Source organism: Emydura macquarii, unplaced genomic scaffold (genome assembly GCF_026122565.2).
Source record: "Emydura macquarii macquarii isolate MOO-44397 ecotype Brisbane River unplaced genomic scaffold, CSIRO-AGI_Emac_v2 contig_2897, whole genome shotgun sequence".
Classification (NCBI taxonomy): Eukaryota; Metazoa; Chordata; order Testudines; family Chelidae; genus Emydura; species Emydura macquarii.
The window spans coordinates 47036336-47060372 of NW_027133034.1; the positions used below are offsets into that span (position 1 = coordinate 47036336).

Consider the following 24037-nt stretch of genomic DNA (forward strand, 5'->3'; position numbering starts at 1 on the left):
TGCAGTGATCAGACCTGCAATGCATAGACAATTAGATATTAAACTGGCAAATTTCTAGTACATAAAGTTTTTAGATTTCATGAAAATATACTGCTTTGTGTTTCTCTGGTCACATCATGTAACATTAACTTAGTGAGCTTAAAAAGTGTTTAAAAAAATGTTTTTTAAAACTATCATGTTTGTAAGTGGAAAGCCTTTTTTGTCATTGATGTTTCAAATTTGATAGTTTGTGTGTTTATTAAGAAGAGATTCAAAGTAATTAAGTGATGATCTCTTGAAGTCCTCCTATAAAGTGACAATCCTGACAATCCAAGCCCTTACTTGTAACAGTGTTTTCTTAAAAAGATATCTGCAGATTTGTTTTTACTGTTCCAGTGATGCCTCTTAAAATGTTCTACGGTTCTTGTATTTTTTTAAATCCTAGGTAAAACATCAGGTTTTTGACCCATTGTTTTGTTTGAATTATAAAATGTATTTAATGTACATTTCCTTCCCTATCAGAATTAAATAAAAACTAAGTAGCATTTAGGCTGGATCTTTGTTTTGGAGGGTAAGGATGAGAAAGAGGGAAACTCATATACAGAGTCTTCTCCTCCCAAGTCATCTTACTGGGAGTTTAATAAAATGATCTTTATCCCTTGTGGTGAAATTTCTCAGGTGATTACTTCTTCCTTGGTCTCATATTACCCAAAGGAAATGCCTTTGGCTAGAAAGTCCCACCACAAGGGAAAATCAGAAACCACGACTTCAGTAGTAAACAGCACAACTGCTTTGGAGAATTCTATAATCTCCCCCACAAAATTCCAAAATTTTAACAATTGATCTAATAAGTAGGAAAATAAAAATGTCACTCCTTATGAAACTTCCTCAGTTTCAGAAGAGATTAATTTACTAAATGAGGAAAAATGAGGGTTGAAGAGAATTCAGTATGTACAGATGAACTTCTCCAAAAATATTTCTCAGGTCATTCAAACAAAAGCACTCTAAATACCATAATGACACTATCCCTGCCATGATGTTACTCTAACCCCAAAAAGCACATAAAATCACAATATGCCATTATAACAATTCAGAGGGGTCTTAAAAGATAAGCTAGTTCTTAGAAGCTCTCTTTTAAATTCCATTTTAGTGCAAGTTACTTCACCAAGAGGTAGAAACAGGTCTGCAAGGACTCCAGCAGGGCCTCCAAATTCTGTTTAATTTGTGTGATTGCTTAGTTTATTTTTAGAATGTGTTTATTTGAATGTTTTTTAATATCTTGTAAAAAGCATGTGTTATAATTGCACTACTCTATAGATCATAAATGTATAGTACTAAAACAACCTTTGACAAATCATCCAGCAGGTTATTAGGTTACTTTTTACCCTACTTGCCACTAGTTATTCAATGTATGGAGGCAGAGTGGCTCCCTCTTCCCACCTTATTATGCAGCTCTTGAGCCCTGAGACATAAAAGAACTATAAGAGCTGAGTTTCTGCAATGTTTGTAAGCACCATTCTGCCACACTAGTCATCATCTGACTTTTAGCACACAAAATAGAAGTTGGGGTGTGGATTTTGAGAGTTTTATGGATTTTATGAGAGAATTGGAAACATTGCCTTTGCCACTTTAAAACAATGCCTGGTAAGCTGAGTTTCCTTTACTGTACCTCTAAAGCATATATGTTGATGGATCCTAGTAGCTTTATTGATTGTGATTTGGATTACTTAATATTAGGGATCGTTTGTTTTGTTTTTAACAGGGCTACGATAGAGGAGGCATATTCAAGGTCAATGACAAAGCTAGCCAAATCAGCAAGCAATTACACGCAGCTTGGGTAAGTTAATATGTGTATAAAAGCAAAATTATTAATCTCTGAACATTTATGCCTTTAAGATTTCAGCCTGAATATTGCATTAACAGAATTAAAGTTTTACTTACAGCCTTATCTCTGGGATCTTTTAAAATGTATCGTATTACAGTAAGGCCTTTAATTACAAGATTATGCAGCACTATAAAATGCCATATAGCTATATGAAGGAAGGATTAAAGAAAAAGGTGCAGTTTAAATATAAAGTGGTGCACAAGTATGTTTACTCATACAGTCTTACTGGAGGAGCAATTATGGAGATATCTGTTGTGACTCTGTAATTAAGGGTGAGATCCGTTTTGTACTTAAAGCAGGGATTCAAGCTCTTTGTTTGTATGAAAAATACAACATATCTTCCCCAAAATTACAGCAGTTACTCTCTGAGTACAGATTGAATTTTCAGAAAATCAAGAGTAAATTTGTTAGTTTCAAATTAAATTAAAAATGGATCTTATAAGAAATAGAGCATCTGTCTCAGTATTTTTTGTCCTAAATTATCTTAGTAACAGAAAAACAGACTCTTCAGCCTTTCTATATAGTTAAAATTCATTGAAATCTTGTGCATAGGCTGTATTTAGGAAATTGTGTTGCAGTTAAATTAACCGTTGTATCTAATTGTTGTTTGGCTAGAGACAGGGTCAGATCAACAGTTCAGATAACTCTTGAGTGGGGCAATTGTGTTCTCAAAGGTAACTCAAACAATCACCATCCATCTTTTTGCAGCTAATTTGCTTGCAACAGTTCTATTGGTTGTGAAGAGCTGCTAATATGATAAAACTGGACAGAATCAACAGTACATTTTGCCTGCTTTGCACTGCAAAGTAACTGTAAATTCAATTTACCTGGGCAATGCTCCCTAGCTTATTTGTGCTGCACTCATGTGCCTATGAATCTGTTCTTAAAAGTTAAAAATTTTCAAAATCATTTGGCAAGATTTCATGTAGGTGTCATGTTGAGTGTTCAAGTATGACATTTTTAATACCCCAGTACTTTTATAAAATTGCAAGATGACAAAAATTAATATGGTATGTTTGAGAGTATATATGTATATATGAGAATATATATAGATCCTTGCTCCAGAGAGCTGACCATCAGAAAAGATAGGATGAAGAGAAACAATGATTGCAAATTGTCAGAAATACCGAATGTGTTAATTATAAACCCCTCTGTCCTGTAACGATCATCTCACACTTACTCTGTCTTGGTGCTTATAGCTAACTCATACTGATTACCTAACATTCTTTCCTTCCTCCTCACAGAAATAGATTCAGCCTCAGTCAGGAAGAAAAACAAAAAAGTGGGGGTTGGGAAATGTGGCCATAAATGTCTAAAGATCCTGTTCACAGCTACTTCCCCAACTACATGGGGGGAGAGGCTCGAAGCTATGCTCTGAGGGATGGGGCAAGTTGTTGTAAAGGAAAAGAACATTATAAAGTATATATGCAGGGACACAGTAATGGACTTGAACATTAATTCTGAATCTCCTTTTTTGTACTGAAATCTTAACATGGCATTATTGTAGTGTTTGTATTTAATTCCATATTTTCTTAATGGCAAAGATACATTTTTTTCAGTTATTTCATCAAACTTTGCCTGCATTTATTTCAATCTCTGATCATCTCTGCAGCATTAATATGGACTATGATTTTAAAGTTATCTAAAAGAAAAAAAAAATTCTGTCGCAGAGCAGTCATGAGACATTTCAGTCCAGAATGTTGTTTTGGAATGTTTAAGCCACTGAATATAGGATCTTAAAATTTAAATGTCCTTTTAGTGTTAAAACAGGGAATTTTGTTTTGAGCTTTTCACATTAACTGATTATGAAAAAAGATTTTCTTGCAGCTTTCCAAAAAATGTTGCTATAGGTTAAGACCAAACATGAGGATTCAGCCAAACAGATAATTTTCTGCATTATAAGCATATGAAAGTCTCATCCCATCTTTAGTGTGCTTCTGCTCTGAAAACAGGCGGTCTCGCATGTTCCATCTAGCTCCGAGTCCACATGGGTGTTTTATTTGCAAGATCACCAGTATGATTAATAACATCTGTGCCACTCTGACTTTCAATGGGTTTATGTAGGTATAACTGATTGGAACTTGTATCTTGGGGTATGTTTATGCTGACGGTGGCAAAGTCGCCACCATCAGATCAATCTTTCTGGGTGGATTGAGTGGTCAGTGTAGACCCGCTCAATCAATCAGGAAGTCGATGCTGGTAAACCACCCCCTCAAGTGGCGCAGTGCAGTGAAGATGGCGCGCAGAAGGGAAGCACAGCAGTTGACGGGAGTTACGCAAGCTACTCTGCGTAGCTTGCGTAACTCCTGTCGACTGCCGCCGAATTGCCAGGTAAGTGTAGACTAGGACTTGTACTTATGATGGATAAGATTGAGTAAGCTTGAATTTTATTTTGTTTTATTTATGTTGACTGTGCATGATTAACAGGAGTAAAAAGTAGTAAACATTTAATTTTGTCATTGAAGTTAGTAAATAGAACTTTGAAAAGGAGTGGATTTGAGTAAGACTGTGCCATTTTTACATCATTACTCTTTTAGAGAAGAGTGCACTTTATAAGCACATCATCAATATCTCAGCACTGTATTATAAAAATTGTAGCTGGTTTAAAAAGAAAAAAAAATATGACTCAACATTACAGGAAAGAGAAACATTAAATAATCTTTATTTTTAGGACTTTTCCACCTGTTTGGGATGTTTTCAAAATATCAACAGAAAAATTAGCAAGCTGTCACTTGGAGCTTGTCCGGAAATTACAAGAGCTAATAAAAGAAGTGCAGAAGTATGGAGATGAACAAATCAAAGCTCATAAAAAGGTTATTCACTTTCCATTTTATGTATTTTCAGTCATTTGTTACAATTAAAATATTAAACTGGTCATTTTTGACAAGTATGTGATATTTGACAGACTAAAGAAGAAGTTTCAGGAACTTTGGAAGCAGTGCAAAACATTCAGAGTATCACTCAGGCCTTACAGAAATCAAAGGAGAACTATAATGCTAAGTGTGTAGAACAAGAACGTTTGAAAAAGGAAGGTGCAACACAGAGAGAAATTGACAAGGTAACTTTGCAAAGTCTTATTTAAATTAAATGTTTTGTCAAGTTGTTTAGTAATATATGATGATACATTTTGTGAATTTTCTCATTATGGTTACTTTAAAAGAAATATTCAAGATAAAAAATTGCAGTTGATAAGTTTCAGCCTTCTTGTTTCATATGAAACATTGAGTACCTGATTGTATCCACTATTTTGTCTGTGCTTTTTCTCTTGATTAATTGACCTCTTCACTGTTAAATGTTGTGCAAACTGTATTTGTAGTTTAAAAACATCATTCAGTTTTTTTCTTTTTGCTGGCATTTACTGAAATTGGGTATAATCATGTCAGTACCTGCTAAATCCTTCTATTAAAGGTGTAGTGAAATATGTAAATCCCAAATTCGCATATTTTAAAATACATGAGTTGAGGTTATATTTCTGTTTTGCTTACTTAAATAAATTTTTTCTTTAGAGTCTGATGTAAATAGTTATTTACTGTTATCCTAGTGCCTGGATAATAATACAAAGGAAAGTTACTGATAGAAGTTAACATTCATTCATTTTTCTTTTAGTTTCATTGCCTAAGATACCAGTGACCTGCTAAACTATTTTCCTGTTTTTCTTTAACAACTTAATTTTTTTCTGTGAGAATGAAATGAGGATGAAAGGATACATTTTAAATTCTGTTCCAGATTGGAAAAAAAACTGGCCTGGGCAAAGATACCATATATATATTGAAATTGCTTGAAGAGATATTAAACTTTTTAAGTTCGGTTATGTAATTATTAGTCTATCATGAATGCTATATATTTGGATCAAAAAGAGGTATTGGTTAATCTTTCCAGCCAGTGAGAAATTGAATAGTAGATGAGATTGGATAACCTCATTTCTAGAGAACAGTGCATTCCAGGGACAAATTTCCCTCTTCTGGAACCCAAAGTAGAATCCAGTTTACCATAAATGCGAAGTCTGACAGGGTGGAGAGCACATTAGTGCTTTCGGTTGGTTCAAAGAAAGATTAAGCTTCATATCTTGAATTGTGACAGTCAGGCTAGGCCTGTTAACGTTTCAGGACTTAATCAAAGGAAGACACATACACAAAGTTTCATAACAGCAGTAATATCAAGGTGTCAGCTGGAGACATAGGGTATATTTACATTGCAAAGAAAAACCTGGAGCACCAAGTTTCAGAGGTGCAGTCAATTGGCTTGGACTGTGGGGCTAAAAATAGCCGTGTGGATGTTCCTGCTTGAGGTGGAGCCCAGGCTCCACGACCCTCTTCCCCTCACCAGGTTTCAGAGCCCAGGATCCATCCAGAGCAGGAACGTCTACACTGATACTTTAGACCCACAGCCCAAGCCCTGCAAACCTGAGTGAATTGACCCATAGTCTGAAACTCAGTGCCGCAGGCTTTTCTTTGCAGTGTAGACATACCCTAAACTTGCTGAGGAAGATCCACTTTCATTTTCTCATGGGCAGAGGTGAACCTCCTCTTGGTAAAATATCTCCATGTTCCCACCCATTGAATTGCACAGTGGACTAGTTCAGTAGATCAGAAGTCCTCCCAGCTTGTGGGGTTGCTGATGTTTGACATTTTTTGGCAGGGAGAGAAGCCTGGTCATGGATCTGATCTAAATTTAAAAAAAAAAAAAAAAAGAGTGACAGGTGATTGTGTACCTGCTGCAGAGGAAGGAGAAAACTACTGACTGCAAAGGGTGGGTTTGTCATTCCATGGAGTTTTCCTTTGTTTATTTCTTCCCGTCCATTTTCCTCTGGACAGTCAACAGAGAGTCTGCAGTACCCAGACTAATTCTTATTGCTCCAAAATGACCAAGAAGTTGTTGGTACAAGGATCTCTTAATCCTGTCCGAAGGGAGTAAGACCCTCTTCTTCTGTCCCACTATTTTTTGGCAGACACCAGCACCTGGATCTAGAAACCCAAAGTCTTAGCCCTGGTCTGTGACAACACACCATAACTCCTTTAGGAGTATGATGGGCAGGGTAGCCTTGACTATATTTTATTCATGCAAAAAGAGTATCTCCTTTGCCTACCATCTGGTGTGGGCAGTTTTCTCTTGCCTGGTGCAGGCCAAATGATCTCTACTAGATCGACCATGATATCAGAATTTTGACAAAGAACTAGCTCCCAGATCTTAAGAAGTCCAAATGTTTGAATTTAGCATCCTAAACAGGTCATTGGATTGGGGGACAGTGAGATTCTTTTCTCTGTTTTGTTTCTTGGAAGTGTGATATTTTACTGCCTTCATTCAGATCCCCTGTTTTAACCCTGGAGTGTCACCCTGTTTCTACAGAGATTATGTGAATCCCTGTTTGACTATTTAAGGCCCTCCACTTGTTGGACTAGAGTTTTCTTATGTTCAGTATGGTTTTCTTGCTAACTATCCCTTAGGTTCAGAAATAGGATTGCTGGCTGTCCTCTCACATTAGCTATTCACCACAACAAAATGGCCCTTTGAGCTTGTCCTAGTCCTTTGTCTAAAGTCATCTTGTCTTTTCGCTTAAACCAGGACATCTTTCCTAGCTTCTGCCCTAGCCCAGGAGCCTGAAAGGGAAAACCATAGTTTACCAAGATAGACTGGAACTCTGCAGAAGGCAAATTTTGTTGGCACACTCATCAAAGGTTTGATGAAAGGATTTAAAAGCCGCAAGGTAAATTATAGCAGAATAGATAAGATCCAGTGTTCAGGATGGCTACAAGTCTGCGGAAATCTCTCGTACACTTAGAATCAGAACACTCAAGCTGGGTAGTGTCCAGTTTGTGAGTGGACAAAATGGGAGAATGGGTGGATGATTCATGCAAAGGCCATCATTTAGCACACACTCCAGATCTTTACTAAACATGATTGACTGAATGTTCATGAATGGGCTGAATGTTCAGCTGCATGATACTTCAAACATTGCTCCCATTGGGTTACTTGCTCTATCTATATTATGTTCTCTCTGATTCCATTTTACTCAAGGGAATACACACTCAAAACACTTCAGAGACATGTTCCCAAAGGCTGTACCAGTCAACTATGGATAGAATGGTCCCTGACCACCTTAGCAGGACAGAATGTATCTTTGTATCACAAACATAGGGAAACACTTGTTATCAGAAGACAAGCAATGTGCATCCATCTATGCATCTATGTGATGCAATAGTGATCGTCCACTGAATGTTCATCATACAATCAAACATTGAACATATATTGTATTGAGGCATCTGAAAGAAAGGTATTTGAAAAATCTTATTGCCAAATCAGGTAACCGTAAGCAACTATATAACTAAACACAAACTATTACAACATTTTTAGTTTATGGTTTCGTCTTGCTCCTTGTCATGTTAATACAAAAATCTTTAACTTCTCCATTTGTAATGACTTTACAACATTTTTTTGAATGATAGCCAAGCCTTCAGTTACAGTCAATCTACCAAATGGAGTTCCAACAATTACTGTGTGAGTGTGTATGTATACACACGCACACATCCTGCTTGTGTAACTCTAAAGATGCTTATTTGCTATTCACCTGTTCAATAATTTTCCTAAATAAGTTTCACAGAGCAGTTAAGTTTTCCCTCCTCAAAGCATACAGCTGTACAAAAATTGCTCTTCCTTGTGCTTAGTTCATACATAATGAAGAAACAAACAATTTTGATTTTTGTCTGTTCTCTAAACCATAAATACAACATTTAGAATCTTTTAATGTATTATCTGTCATTTCAAGCTTAATCCATTTTTAAAATATAATAAAAATAAGTCTTAGTTTAAAAGTCCCATAACTTGACATTTCCTTGCTTTTTACAGATTTGCACTGGGAAAATTTCACACTTAAACAACCTTAATTTCTTTTAAACAAAACGTTTGTTTATGGACTATCGTGAGTTTTTAATACTGCAAGTACAGAAGATTATTTGGGAAGTGGAGATCAGGAATGTCCCCTTCCTTTGTGTTTCACTATGTTTTGTGGAGATACAAAGGCATGGGAATAATGAAGCGTGGGTCAAAAGGCTAATTGTGTTTAGGGAGTGGGAAGGAGATGGGGCTAGGATTGCCAACCTTCCAGGATTGTCCTGGAGTCTTCAGGATTTAAAGATTAATCTTTAATTAAAGATGGCCATGTGATGAAACATTCAGGAATACTTCCAACCAAAATTGGCAGCCCTAGGCAGGACTGGTGCATCCCATCTCTATCCCCCTAATTCCAGTATGACCATGTCCATTTTCTTTATGTGTGGAAGAGCTTGTTGAGTGTCATTTCTGCTATGTAAGACCAATCATGACTCCTCAGATATGGAGACATTTCTGTCTGTGCCACAGAGCCTTGGTAAAGGCTGGAAAGCCCCAGCAGTATTAGGGTACATCTACATAGCAAAAAAAAACCCCAAATCCGTAGTAGTGAGCCTGGGTCAGTTAACTAGTGCTCGTGTTGCAGTGCTAAAAGTAGCTATGTAGATGTTTGGGTTAGGGCTGGACTCTCCGCTGTGGGACCCTCTTTCCTCACTGGATTTCAGAGACTGGGCTCCAGCCTGTGCCAAAATGTGTATGCTGTGATTTTTAACTGCGCAGCATGAGGCTGAGTCAGTTGACCTATGATACTTGCTGCCATAGCTTTTTTGGTTTTTGCTGTGTAGGCATACGCTGAGTTTCTTTTCCTTTGGAGTCCTGGCTGCTACTTCTCCTAATTGGAACTGGAGTTCACAGTTGACTGTCCTCCTCAGTTTTCAGTCTTGTTTTCTAATCAGAGCACAGGATGTAACCATCTTTTTCTTGAGGGCAGTCTGGCTTTAATTCTTTTGGTAATCATGACAGATGGTGGCCATTTTTTTACAGGGGTATCGTTATTTTCATATTGCAAGTCTTTAGTGAAATAGTTGCCATCTTTACAGAGGACATGATTAATTTCAGTAGGTCACTTCAGTCTGATTGAGAGTTTTGGGGAATGGTGGCTGTTTTGTGTAAGAGCCAATTGTGAATATAATGACAAAGATAATATATAATAATAATTAACTTTGTATATCTAAACATGGTGAATTGTAATTAAGAATTCAACACTAGTTTTTTTGAGTTCTAACTATACAGAAAGTTTAAGGAGAATTCAGCTGTTTTTTTAACAAAGGGCAGCAAAAAAGCTGAGATACTTAGGAAAAAACATTGTTCTATTTTTAACTAATTCTGACTCAAAACTAACAAGAAAGTACAAAACCTTCAGAAAATTCGATCTTCACTTACAGATTATATGCTGTACATTTTGAGAAGTGTTCTTTGTACCAAAAAGGTCAAATCCCTACTTTTCATGAAAAACTGAACCCAACTTAATACAGAGGCACTGCTATACCCATATATTTTAGGAAGAATAATACCTATAAAAATTCTAATGATTTCAAATAATGAAATTCTTTTAGATTTGAAGTCCAGAATGGACCATTGTAGTCATCTAGTCTGACCTCCTGCATAACACAGGCCATAGGACTTCCCTGAATTAATTCCTCTTTGAACTAAAGCACGTATTTTTTAGACAAACATCCAGTCTTGATTTTAAAATTTCCAGTGATAAAGAATCCAGCACAATTTCTATTTTCTTGATTTTTCTCTTTTCACTTTTTAAAAACTAGATCTTCCCATTTTTTCTCGTTTTCCAACAGCTTTTTTTAAGTCATTTGAAGCTTACATCTTATTTTTTCTGTATTCTGAACTTGCTTTTTTTCCTGTATCTTTTCCTTCTTCAGTTAAACATTTATTTTTGACTTCTAAAATGAGCTAATCAGTTACTCCTTAGCAATGTAACACTTCAATGAACAATGTGTAGATTGGTTAGTGCCAATAGAGGATTCTAAGAAGGCCTATAGTATATACTTTCTTTCCTCTTTCTTGTTCCATCCCCAGAATAGTCAGTACCTAGAAGCATGCATTGTGCTTTTTCTTCTCCCTTCCAGCTCTGCAACCCACCACTTCCCATTTACCTTACTTTCCATATCAGGCTTCTAGTTATCTTTACCTTTTATGACATTTCCCCAAGATTGGATTGCACCCTGATATGTGGCACTTCCAATGATGTGGTTCATATACAATAGGGGGTTTGAATAAAAATACTATAATTGCTGATAATAAATGCTTAAATTATCGTTCACTGGAATTTAAATAAAACTCATTTTACTATCTTCTGACTCATGCCCTGTTGGATATCCACATCTTCATCTTTTCAGTAATGATAAATAAAAAAGACCTTAGGTTGGAATAAATTTATTGAAAAATATAACTGTATTCTAATATTTTTTGTGTAATTCTGTTCTTTACAGGCAGCAGTAAAATCAAAAAAAGCTACGGATACCTATAAACTCTATGTAGAAAAGTATGCTGCAGCTAAATCTGACTTTGAAAAAAAAATGACAGAAACTGCACAGGTGAGTGTTGGATCATTTGCATCCAATTCACTTTGATTTTAGATGCCCTCAAAGGGACAAAGAATTTGGAGAGTAATTCATTATAGAATTATTGTGAAGTAGGTCTATTTGAAGTTAATGAGGACTGCATATTTTTAAAAGTAATATGGGCACACAAGATAAATTTTGACTGTTCCATTTCCACCAGTGAGATTCCTGCATTGACAAGTGTAAGCATGTGTGTTCTAGGATTTTTGAGGGTGGGTATTGGGAAGAGAAAGTAATCTTTTGGGGAGAAGGTAGGTTTGCATGTACTTGTGGGAAATCAGATGATTGCTGTAGCTGAGAGTGTGATTCAGAATGGAGTTGTATTGGAGTTCAAAAGGCAAGATGTAGTAGGGTAGGACTTTGTGTCGGGGAGTGGGCAGGGGGAAGCCTTGTGAAAGGTAGTTTAGACTCTTATCTTTTTCCTATAAGGAATGAGAGAGCTGGAGTGGGTTAAAGATTTGCTGGGATTAGGTGAGAGTTCTTGAGTTCTCCTACTACAGTGCAGTCCCCTTCTCTCAAGTATTATAAAGTGTCATATCTGAGTCAGAGAAAATTCCTTTATGAAAGAGAGTTCTAGTTAGGTCATTCTAGTTGTTACTGCTGATTCTGAAATGGAAAGCTCTTTGTAAGTTGAGGGTATTGTGAAAGAATTACAGGTGCTCTGTTTTCCTTAGCTGACAGGAAGGCACTATAATCAAGTATCTAGACTAGTGCTGAAGAACTCAGAGACAAAAAGCTAACTGAAGAACTTCTCATTCAATTATATTAGAAAATAAGTCTTCATACTTAAGAGGAAGAAGTTTATCAAGTGATAGTCCCTATTTTAGTCCACTGAGGGTTATGTGCATGCGCTCTATGACCAGAGCCAGAGCTTTTCAAAGTAGAAATGTCTGTCGGTCCCCGCATGCGCGCTTGTATCTCCTTGTGGTTTTGCCCAAGGTGATAAAGGGTGGGGTGAACTTGACACATCTTCAGTTCGTTCTCACCACCGTATGATCCAAATTGGAGCTTCTGCTTTTCTCTCATCCTTGATGACACACTTTCCAGAAAAAACAACTGGAGTCATCATGAGGAGGGAATCCTACTTGTGTTCCTCAGACTTCCCTAGAGAAGTGGGACCTGCATTTTGATGACTCTCTCCTCCTCAGTCAGAAGATGGATGATTCCTTGCACTCACTGAAAGACACTAGAACCACCTTGCGATATACACTAGCGCCAACACGAAAATGTTTACCACCTGCCATCTACACAACACTATAGAACTCCCCAGTTCTACCACCAATGAGTCTACGAACCTCCACAGAAGTGCCTGAAGGTCCACGAGTCTCGGACCTGGTCCTCTGGTTCAGTCTTCTGTGCAGCACATTTAGTCTTTGCGTAAGTGATATTTCTGAGTGCATCTAGAGAGCACCTCTTTGCACCCCAGTTCTTTTGCTAACCACCCCCTTTGGGGGCCATCTCAAACTCTTTCTACCAGCATGGAGAGCGATAACAACAGACAAGTGGTTCCTGGATGTCATTCAACACGGCTATACAATGAAGTTTATGATACTACATCCTCCACATTCCCTTCCCGGTCCCATTTCAGGGATTACTCTCACAACAGTATTCTTACTCTAGATACGGACTCCCTCCTGTATAAAGGAGCAGTCGAACCAGTCCCTTCAGCCTTTCAGGGCACAGTGTTCTCTCCAAATATTTCCTGGTGCCTAAGAAGAAAGGGAGATAGAGTCCAATCTTGGATCTCTGACACCTCAGCTGTTCCATTCACAAACTGAAGTTTCCCATGGTCATGCTTATGGCCATCATTCCCTCACTAGAAGAAAGCATGAGGTTTATGGTTCTTGATATGCAAGATGCCTACTTCCCCATCGACAATCGCTCAACCCACAGTTTCTGAGGTTCACTGTGGATCCTTGGCACTTCCAATACAGGATCCTACTTTTTGGACTTACCACTGCTCCAAGAGTCTTCACAAAAGTTTCCTCCATGGTAGTGGCTGACCTCCAATGACAGGGAGTCCTTGTTTTCCCTTACTTACATGACTGGCTGCTGGTGGTGTGATCCAGAAAAGAAGCATGGAAATCAACTTCCGAGCTCCTTCTATTCCTCTCCTCCCTAGGAGTGAGTTTGAATGTCGAAAAATCAACATTGCAGCCTACACAACTTTGCACTCTGGAGTTCATTGGACCATGCATAGATGCGACCTCCACATGTGATTTATCTGCCAAAAGATAGGTTCCAGAGACTAGGATCAGGTTCCTGATCGCTTCAGTGACATCCAACCCCTTAGTTTCAGCCAGAACTTACTTTTCCCTTCTCGGCTATATGGCAGCATGCACGTATGTCACTGCCTTCTCTCACCTGTGCTTCATCTGTCTAGAACTATGGCTACAATGAGCCTATTCCCCCATGCACCAACACATGGACACTGTCCTCAACGTCCCACCAAAGGTCATCTCCTCCCTTCTGTGGTGGACAGACCCATGTAAGTCTGCTCTGGATTGCCCTTCCTCCCATCCTCATTGAGTGTGACAGTCGTAACAGATGCATCGCTTGACAGCCCACATGGGAGATCGCGTGACTCAAGGAACTTGGATGGCTCAAGAAGCCAGGATGCACATCAACATCCTGGAACTTTGGGCGGTACTCAATGTATGCCACTCATTTTTCTGACCACAAATGGGAACTGCACAACACAGTAATTGTGGACATTTTTGGCCAATGGGGAACTCCAATCAGGGACCTCTTTGCATCTCATATCAAAACCAGTTGCATTCAGTACTGCTCAAGGGAAGAACTTGGTACCTATTCGCAGGGCGATGCCCTGGTTGTTGACTGGTCGGACTGGATCAGCTACAACTTCCCACTCTTGTCACATGTTCTTCACAAACTCTGATGGGAAAGGGCGATGGTCATCCTAATTGCCCTGTTCTGACCTCAACAGTTCTGATTTCCTTTGCTTCTCTGCATATCGAAACATCCTCCACGGATGCTTCACCTAACAGCTTGGTTTTTGGATGGATGCCTCTGGTAGCACGGGAATGTTCGTCGGCAGTATGAAATGTGCTCTCCACTAGCAGGAGGGCCTCCACGAAATGATCCTATCTGTTGATCTGGACGCTTAGTGATCAGTGTGGATACCAGTGAGACACGGTATGCCTGATTTGTAGATCAATAAGATTTCATGTGCAAGGTTTCCTATAAATATACTAGTTAAATACAAAGCCTAACATTAACTACAATATAATCATACTCACTAAATGTGGAGAGCTAAGCAATCATTTAAACGGCTGTATACAGGAACAGCTTTCTTCTGGGGCCCGCCAGGAAGGGAGTCAGTGCATCCTCTGGTTTGACTGGGAGCACCTCCTGCGGAATCAGGCGTTAATGGAGCACGCCCCTTTGTTTAAGTGGTGACTTTTTATACCTTTTTATACACAGCTTTCACCTAATTACCTCTCTACTAATTATTACATATTCTATTACCTATATCGGGTTCTCATCCTTGACTACGTTCCATTCTCACCATAATAATTGGGGTTGTCAAAACAACATCTGATGATATGGGGAGCGGTGAGAAAATATGCTCCTTGGCAGTGAAAAAGTGTACCCCCAGAAGTAGAAGGATAACTTGTTATTCCCATCACCGTTATCTATGTGCAGTTGCAAACATAAATGTTATGTATTTCGTCTTACGTGCCATGGTATGCAGAAACTGAGACATCGGCTAGGTTACTCAATATTCCTGTTTGTCTCTGCCAACCGGAAGAAGTCAGGCTGTGGAGGCCAGAATAGTCAACTGAGCAACTTAAGTTATGCTAGGTCTCAAAACCATGGTCAGACAACTCAAATTGCACTGGGCCTCCAACACTATCAAGTTAATGGCAGCGTTTCACTTTCTGGGTCCAGCAGAAAAGTCTTGCCTCTGAGGCTGTGGGCATCCCGATGCTCTTAAGACTATTTTCTCTGTCTTAAGGCCTTGGGACTCACTCTCAACTCCATCAGGGTGCATGTGGTGGCTATTACCGCTTTCCATTCTCCATTGGAGGGACATTTTGTTTTTACCCACTCTTTGGCTCTGTCCGGTTCTGGAAGGGCCTTGTACATAAATACCTGGCCATTCAGCCTATTGCTCCTCCAGACATAGTCCTTAATGAACTCTCCCTTTGAATCCCTGGCCCCCTGCTCCCTTTGTCTTTTTTTCATGAAGGTCGCTTTCCTGGTTGCTATCACCTCTGCAAGAAGCATTGGTGAACCATGCTGGCAAATCTCCCTTTTACCGCATTTCATAAGGAGAAAGTTTTGTTGTGCTTGTATCCCAAATTTCTACCAAAAGTGGTTTCCTGCTTCCACCTCAACCAACCCATGCGATAACCAACCATCTTTTCCAAACCACATGCCTCAAATGAGGGATGGCGATTTCATTCCCTCGATGTCCCTAGAAAAAAAGAGCTGACCTATACACCCTGCCCCCATCCCCTATAGAGCAGGGCAAAGTTACACAACCATGAAAAATACCAGACTCTAACCCCTTAGGTTTAAACCCAGTCCTTTGCGTGATGGTTATAGCAGATGTCTCTTCTGCTTTGGGGAAGTTCACATTCCTGATACATGCTCCGTCTGCTTCTTCTTTTACTGCACTTGGAAGTCAAGAGATATGACTGAATCTCTTGAAGCAATCCATGAAAGTATCATCAGACCCATTTGGAAGAAACATTGTCTCAGCTGGAACCTAGGAGCCTTTCCTAAGCTAGTGCCCCAGCAACCAGGAATATTTCTGGTTCCAGGAGAAGAAAGTGGCTAAGAGAACACCAGTACTGGGATGTCCCGCTCTGGCAGATGCCTTCTTGATAGTAAAGACATCAGTGCTGACCTCTTCTGCTCCAATCGTGGGTCAAAAAGATCCAGAAAGTTCTGTGTTGGACACAGAGCACTGCTGCAAATGTAGCTCCAAGTGGACATTACGTTTGCCTCAGAAGGAGGACTCTGAGTCCAGGGACAGTCCTTCCAGTTCAAAGATGGTAGCAGGGTGCTGTTATCAAAGAAAGCTGGAGAAACTTTGGCCTTGGTTCTGACATAGACACTGAGAGCCCTTCTGACACTGACATCTGCACTGACCAAGGAACCACTCCAGACACCAAAATTTGCCATTCAGGATCCACTCTCACCCTTTCTCCCAGCAACAATGCTGGCACGAAGTTGGGCACTGGCATCATCTTCACTCAAAACTGTGCTTGATAGCACCATCGTTCCCAGAGGAGGAGTTCTCCCCTTCTCTAGGCTACTCCTCTCCTGGCTGCAACAGAAAGCCATCCCCAGGGAGACTGGAGCACTTTATGGTATATCCAAATAGTACCCAGTATCAGGGCCCCTTACAATCCATCCACAAACTGCCCGATATCTGTATAATCTGCCACCAGAGCCCTCCAGAGCAAATGGACAAGCAAAACTGGCCCAGGAGATGCTCCAGCTTCCCTCCCCACCCACAGAATCCTCCTCTTTCCCCAACAAGATGGTCATCCTGGTTCTGGTGCTGACCATGGATGACTTTCTACATAACTCCCTACTGGGAAAAACAGTTCTGGCTGATGGACTAGCTACACATGTCCCCAATCAGACTTCCAGAAAGCCCAGACCTGATGTCACAGAACCAAGAACAAGTTTTTTGTTCACACCCAACATCTCTACAACTAATGGCCTGGATGTTGGCTGAGGGGTACCGTGGAAAAAGACTGCTTTTCACATGTTCAGGACATCTTGGCAGAAAGCAGGAAACAGTCCATGAGGAAGATCTGTTCCTCCAAATGGAAGAGATTTTCCATATGGGCGACCCAACACCACCTAGTGCTTGACCAGGCTTGGATACTGAAGATTCTAGATTGCTTAAATGCAGTTGAAACGTTTTGGACTCTCTTTCAGTTAGATGAAGGGTCATCTAATGGTGATATCAGCATATTGACCTCTAATATTGTTGCTTTTGATCTTCTCCTCTCTGACAATATTGAAATTCCTTTGGGACCTGAATAATGTACTCTGGGACCTGAATAATGTACTGGGAACAGAAGCTAACTCAACATGAGACCTCAACATGGCCTTCCTGAAGCTAACTGATCCCTCTTTTGAACCCATCACAGAGTACCCCAACCGCTATATGACTCTTAAAATGGTTTTTCTGATGGTCATCACCTCAGCCAGGAGAGTGAGTTAGTTTGAGGCACTCAGGGTTGAATTCCTATATACCATGTTCCACAAGGACACAGTGGTTTTGAGACGTCATGCAAAGTTCATCCCCAAAGTTGTATCTGAATTTCACTTCAATCAAGTAATCAGCTTACCTGTATTCTTCCCTAAACCACATTCTACACACAGGGAAAAGAAACTGCATGCCCTGGAGATGTTTCATGGTCTGTTCTAAGACACTGACAGGACTAAATCTTTCAGATTGCCCCCGCACCTGTTTGTGGTGATAGCTGGCTACTGTAAAGGCCAAGACACTTCACGTCAGTCTGTCTTAAATGGAATATTGAGTATATCACATTGTTACCAGCTGGCAGAGATGCTGCCTCCATTGTCCATCAACGCTTTACCACAGTTCAAGCAACATCCTGTGCTTGTTTCTGAAATCTACTAGACTGCTATGTGGAGCAGTCCATTGATGTTTGTAACCATTAGGTGCTGGACTTGGCTGCTAGAGCCCATGCCAGATTTGGGAGAGCGGTATCCCAGTCTTTCTGTCTGTCTGTCTCTGTCTGTATGTATGTATGTTTACTGATTCGTAGATACACAGGCCAAAAGGGACCATTGTGACGATGTCTGACCTCCTGTATAACACAGGCCATAGAACTTCCTCAAAATAATTCCCACAGCATATCTTTTAGAAAAACAGCTGGTACTCCTCATTCCTGTCATCCTGAAGAGGATACTGCTTGCCAGTTATCTACTGCAGGATCCACACTGCCGCATGTTCAAAGAAGAAAGAACAGTTACTTCCTTTTCAGTAACTGGTTCTTCAAGATATTTTAGTCAGTGTGAATCCCACAGCCTTTCATCCCCACTTTTGGAATCCTCACTAACATCAAATTAAGAGGGAAGTAAGGGAGAGTTGTGGCTGCTCTGCTCTTTATACCGTGTGAGGAGGTTCAGGGCATGTTCATGGCCCCAACTGACACAGCTATGGAGAAGCCTGAGCTCATGTGCATGAGGTACATGCTCATCTACTGTGGGACCAGTAATGACTTCATCTCAAACCACAGTTAATGTAGGGTAAGTAACCATTCTTTCCCTGGATCATGACACGAAGTCCTTATTAAGCTTGTACAGCCTTCCTTTAAATTATTAGATACCTGTGGACTTAAGCCTCTTTCCTGGTGGTAGTAAGTTCATGATCAGGCACCCACACAAACTCATTCATGGAAAATGCCTTATGAAGATGGAATGGTGTTACAGTTCTTAATCAATCAACTTTCTATTTGTTTTCCTCAGGACTATTTCAGGAAAGCACTTCACAAACTACATTTTAAAATCACCTTTTGGATTTTATTTGGGGTTGGCCAAAAGCCTGTATAAATCCATCCAGCTTTTCACTGCATTTTTCTCTAATGTATTTAACCTGTGTGCAAGAGAATCAAGTTAAGATGTTATTCTCATTGCTTAAGCCTTAGCAAGACCATTTCTGTTTCTTTTAACGCTTATTTGTTCAGATGTCTGTTGTCAATAATCATAGAAGATTAGAGTTGGAAGGGACCTCAGGAGGTCATCTAGTCCAACTCCCTGCTCAAAAGCAGGACCAACCTCAACTAAATCATCCCAGTCAGGGCTTTGTCAAGCTGCACATTAAAAACCTCTAAGGATGAAGATTCCACCACCTCCCTAGGTAACCTATTCCAGTGCTTTGCCACCCTCCTAGTGAAAAAGTTTTTCCTAATATCTAACCTAGACCACCTCCACTGCAACTTTAGACCATTGGTCCTAGTTCTGTCATCTACTACCACTGAGAACAGCCTAGCTCCATCCTCCCTGGAACCCCCTTTCAGACAGTTAAAGGCTGCTATCAAATCCCCCCTCATTCTTCTGTTCTGCAGACTAAACAAGCCAACTTCCCTCAGCCTCTCCTCATAAGTCATGTGCTTCAGCCTCTTAATCATTTTTGTTGCCCTCTTCTTGACACTCTCCAATTTGTCCACATTGTTTCCATAGTGGGGGGCCAAAAAACTGGACACAATACTCCAAATCTGGCCTCGTCAATGTCGAAAGGAGGGGAATAATCACTTCCCTCAATCTGCTGGTAGTGCTCCTATTAATGCAGCCCAATATGCTGCTAGTCTTCTTTGCAATAAGGGTGCACTGTTGACTCATATCCAGCTTCTTATCCACTGTAACCCCCAGGTCCTTTTCTGCAGAACTGCTGCCTAGCCACGCTGTCCCCAGTCCGTAGCAGTGCATGGGATACTTCCATCAGTGCAGGAATCTGCACTTGTCCCTGCTGAACCTCATCAGATTTCTTTTGGCCCAATCCTCCAATTTGTCTAGGTCATTCTGTATCCTATCCCTACTCTCCAGTGTATCTATCACTTCCCCCAGTTTAGTGTCATCTGCAAACTTGCTGAGGATGCAATCCACCCCATCCTCCAGATCATTAATGAAGATGTTGAACAAAACTGGTCCCAGCACCAACCCCTGGGGCACTCCACTTGTTGCCAGCTGCCAACTAGACATCAAGCCGTTGATCACTGCCTGTTGAGGTCAATAATCTAGTCAGCTTTCTATCCATCTTATAGTCCATTCATTGAACCCATACTTCTTTAACTTGCTGATAAGAATCCTGTGGGAGACTACCAAAAGCTTTGCTAAAGTCAAGGTATATCATGTCCGCTGCTTTCCCCATATCCACGGAGCCAGTCATCTCATTGTAGAAGGCAATCAGGTTGGTCAGGCATGACTTGCCCTTGGTGAATCCTTTCTGATTGTTCTGGATCATCTTCCTCTCTTCCAGGTGCCTCAAAATGGATTTCTTGAGGACCTGCTTTATGATTTTTCTGAGGACTGAGGTGAAGCTGACTGGTCTGTAGTACGCCCATTCCTCCTCCTTCCCTTTTTGGGAGATGGGCACTATATTTATCTTTTTCCAATCATCCAAGACCTCCCCCAATCGCCACAAGTTTTCAAAGATAATGGCCAATGGCTCTGCAATCACATCAGCCAACTCCCTCAGCACCCTTGGATGCATTGCATCCAGCCCTCTGGTTTTGTGTATGTCCAGCCTTTTTAAATAGTCCTGAACCTGTTCATTCAGCACTGAGGGCTGCTCACCTCCTCCCCATTCTGTGCTGCCCAGTTCAGTAGTCTGGAAGCTGACCTTGTTTGTGAAGACCGAGGCAAAAAAAGCATTGAGTACTTCAGCTTTTTCCACATTCTCTGTCACTAGGTTGCCTCCCCCATTCTGTAAGGGGCCCACACTTTCCCTGACCACCTTCTTGTTGTTAACATACCTGTAGAAACCCTTCTCGTTACTCTTCATGTCCCTTGCTAGCTGCAACTCCAGTTATTTTTTGGCCTTCCTGATTTCACCCCTGCATTCTTGAACAGTATTTTTATACTCCTCCCTAGTCATCTGACCAAGCTTCCACTTTTTGTAAGGTTTCTGTTTGTGTTTAAGCTCACTGAAGACTTCTTTGTTAAGCCAAGCTGGTCACCTACCATGTTTGCTGTTCTTTCTGCACATCAGGATTGTTTGTTCCTGCGCCTCAGTAAGATTTCTTTAAAATACAGCCAGCTCTCTTGGACTCCTTTCCCCCTCATATTAGCCTCTCAGGATCCTGCCCATCAGTTCCCTGAGGGAGTCAAGTAATCATAGCCAATTCTGTTCTGTACCTCATGAAACTAACGTAACAGATTCATATTCTTTTATATGCAATATTTATACTTAGTATTATTAGAGAGGCTCATTGTTTTTTAGCAAATCAAGGTTTGGACTATTGATTTTTTTTTTTTTTTTTTTTTTTTAATTTTGACTTGCCCAACTTGCTTATCTTAGTACAAAAAACTAATGCTATAGTTAAGGCCTGTTAGAGTAGTCATTCTCATGTCTCTGTGTTTCAAGGTGCTTATAGCTTTTTAAAGAATCTTCCTTTGGGCTGAAACTTCTCATGCTTATTCTGAGCTTCACAGATGAATTTGTGGGTGTGAGTGGGATTATGGGGAAAATTACAGGGCTAGCGGCACCACTGTTCCCTCTCTATTCTCTCTGAGTGCAGCCCCACAGGTGTCCGCATTGTGCCTTTTCCTTTCCTTTTATGGAATCATGCTGTTCTCCCACTTTCAGACTGGGCCCTGGGTTGCACTATCCTTTAGACCAGTGATTCCCAAAGTGAGGTCCCTGGATACTTGGGGGTCCACCATGGGGTATGTGGGGGTCTGTACCTTGCGGAATACTGCAGTGGGGCTGGAACATGCCGGAAAGGCATTCCGGCATTTTTGCCACATGGAAGATGCCATTTTGCTTGCAAAATGGTGTCCTTCGCACAACGTGACCTCACATGCACTGTGCGTGAGAAGTCACACTGCTGGGGGCATTCTAGTAGTACTGTTGTTTGCCCGTTCTGAACTTCACCACAAAATAACTTTATTCAAAGTGAAAGTAAGGGTGATGTTATAACTTGTAATAATTACAGAATGTTTACTTTTGGTTCCGTTCTGAGTCTTCTTTTAATTACAAAAATATATATTTTTAAATAATTAGCTAATAGAATAATAACAACTTGAAACTTTAAATATAAAAAATGAAAGGAATCCAGGAAATTTAGTCAGATGCCAGAGAGTCCTTGCTGGAAAAAAGTTTGGGGACTGCTGCTGTAGATCAGTCATGGTTACCCCATCACACATGTGACTGATTTTGGCAGCTACGGTTCCCCCTTTTGGTGCTGAATAGTGACCAGCTTTCTTAAACCAGAGTAGTGTTTAATCTTAACAGACAGAACAAAGCATAACATAGGAGAGAAACAAAAAATTGTTTTTAGAATCATAAAAGCCTACACATGTGTATCTTCTTGTAAACTTTCCATTCCCCTGATGTTAACCCAGGAGTCATTTTCAAACCCATAGAGGGTATCTTTGTGTGTCAGTCTGTTCCCATGAACACCCCCTTTCCCAAACAACTAACTCCTGCCTAGGGAGAAGGTGTCACTTTTAGCCCGCCGGAAGTCCTTTGTCTCAGTTTCCTGTGCCTTGTGGCCCTGCTGTCAAAAACCAGTTTGGTGAGCTTGGCAAAGGGTTGGAGTTAGAGCATCAAAGTGAATGGTATTGTCCCTAAATGTTTGCTGAGGAGTGTCTTATCAGGAATCATTGTTTTTATCTTCCTGTTTGTTTTTCAGTTGTCCTGATGATTTAACCAGCATGGTCCTACATTAAACATCACAATAACCATGTCAGCATACAGTATGCATGAACTATTAACAGAATAGCCTCACTTCAGCCACAGACACTATCTAAAACTCTAAGATAGAAAAAAACATGTTTCCAAAACCAAGGCACTGGACTGTCTGTTATTGAATTGGATCAGAGTCATAAGAGGGAGCTTGGGTCCCTAGTGGCTGATTTATTGCTTTGTGGAAAAACTAGAAACAGTTTAATTAGTTTATACATGGTTTAACTGGCCTTGTTAAGTAACCATATAAATTTGCCCTGAAACAACAAGCAGGATTACTTTGAGTAGTAGGAAGAGAACTCTTTCAGCAGATAAGAGGTGGCTGGAGGTTGCTGATGTTTAGCATTCACATAAGATAAACATGAAAAGCTTTTGAAGTATGTTTCCATTGTTCATAGATTAGGAGGAAAACATGGAAATAAGCTGTATGCAAATGAACTAGATGAGCCATTCATGGTGTTTGAGAGAGCCCTTGGCCAAAGAATGTTTTAAGCCTTGCACAAATGAATGAAAAAGACATGTCAATTTATTTTTGAGTTAGGGGGTGGAGAGAGAATGAGAGTGATATCTTTTAACCTTATTATTTTTGGCTTTAGATTTGTTTTAAAATAGAATCTAATATTGTTTTCATTTACTAAAATTATTCATAGAAAAGACCTATTAAATCTTTTATTTAGTCCATCACTTTGGTGCAGGAATGTTCTTTGTGTACATTCTTCAGGGCTTCCTCTACTTCTCTTTGGAGGCTATTTTAAATCTTCCTGATCCTTTTGGCCCATTGAAGTCAATAGAACTACTCATATGTTTAGCACATTGGGTCAGCCACTGTCAGAAAGTATTTTCCTGATATTTAGGGCTTTGTCTACATGGAAATTTGCACTTGTTTAACTTAAAGGTGTGATTTTTAAATCAGTTTACTTAAACTGGAGCAAAAGTTGTATGGATTTTGTTTGTTGATCTGTACTTAAAAAGTTTACTTGCATAACTTTGTTATTTAGGATTGTGCTCTTTTGCTGGCAAAAGCCCTAATGTAGACAGTTATACTGGTATAGTTAATTTTGGTTTGAGAACTGAAATAAGCTATACCAGAATAAATGCCTTTTTATAGTTATATAATTGCATGCACAGTAAAGGGGTGGTTGCCACTTTAACTGTGCCAGCATGGTTAAAGCAGAAAACTTTTAATTGTAGACAAGCCCTTATTTCTGTTTAAACCACGTATACTTTGATTTAGCTTCATTAAGTTGGTTTGGAACAGGTTTAGTCTAAACTGAGATAAGT

The 24037-nt window shown here is 39.9% G+C and overlaps 1 protein-coding gene across 1 annotated transcript in view; it reads left to right on the forward strand.

Annotated features, from left to right (window-relative positions):
* Nucleotides 1-24037, forward strand: part of FCHO2 (FCH and mu domain containing endocytic adaptor 2) — a 217271-nt gene that overhangs the window by 36925 nt on the left and 156309 nt on the right. Inside the window, exons 3-6 of the mRNA XM_067568645.1 lie at nt 1742-1816; nt 4536-4677; nt 4770-4922; nt 11200-11304. Of these exons, the coding sequence (XP_067424746.1) occupies nt 1742-1816; nt 4536-4677; nt 4770-4922; nt 11200-11304 (475 nt within the window). The remainder of the gene's footprint in view (nt 1-1741; nt 1817-4535; nt 4678-4769; nt 4923-11199; nt 11305-24037) is intronic.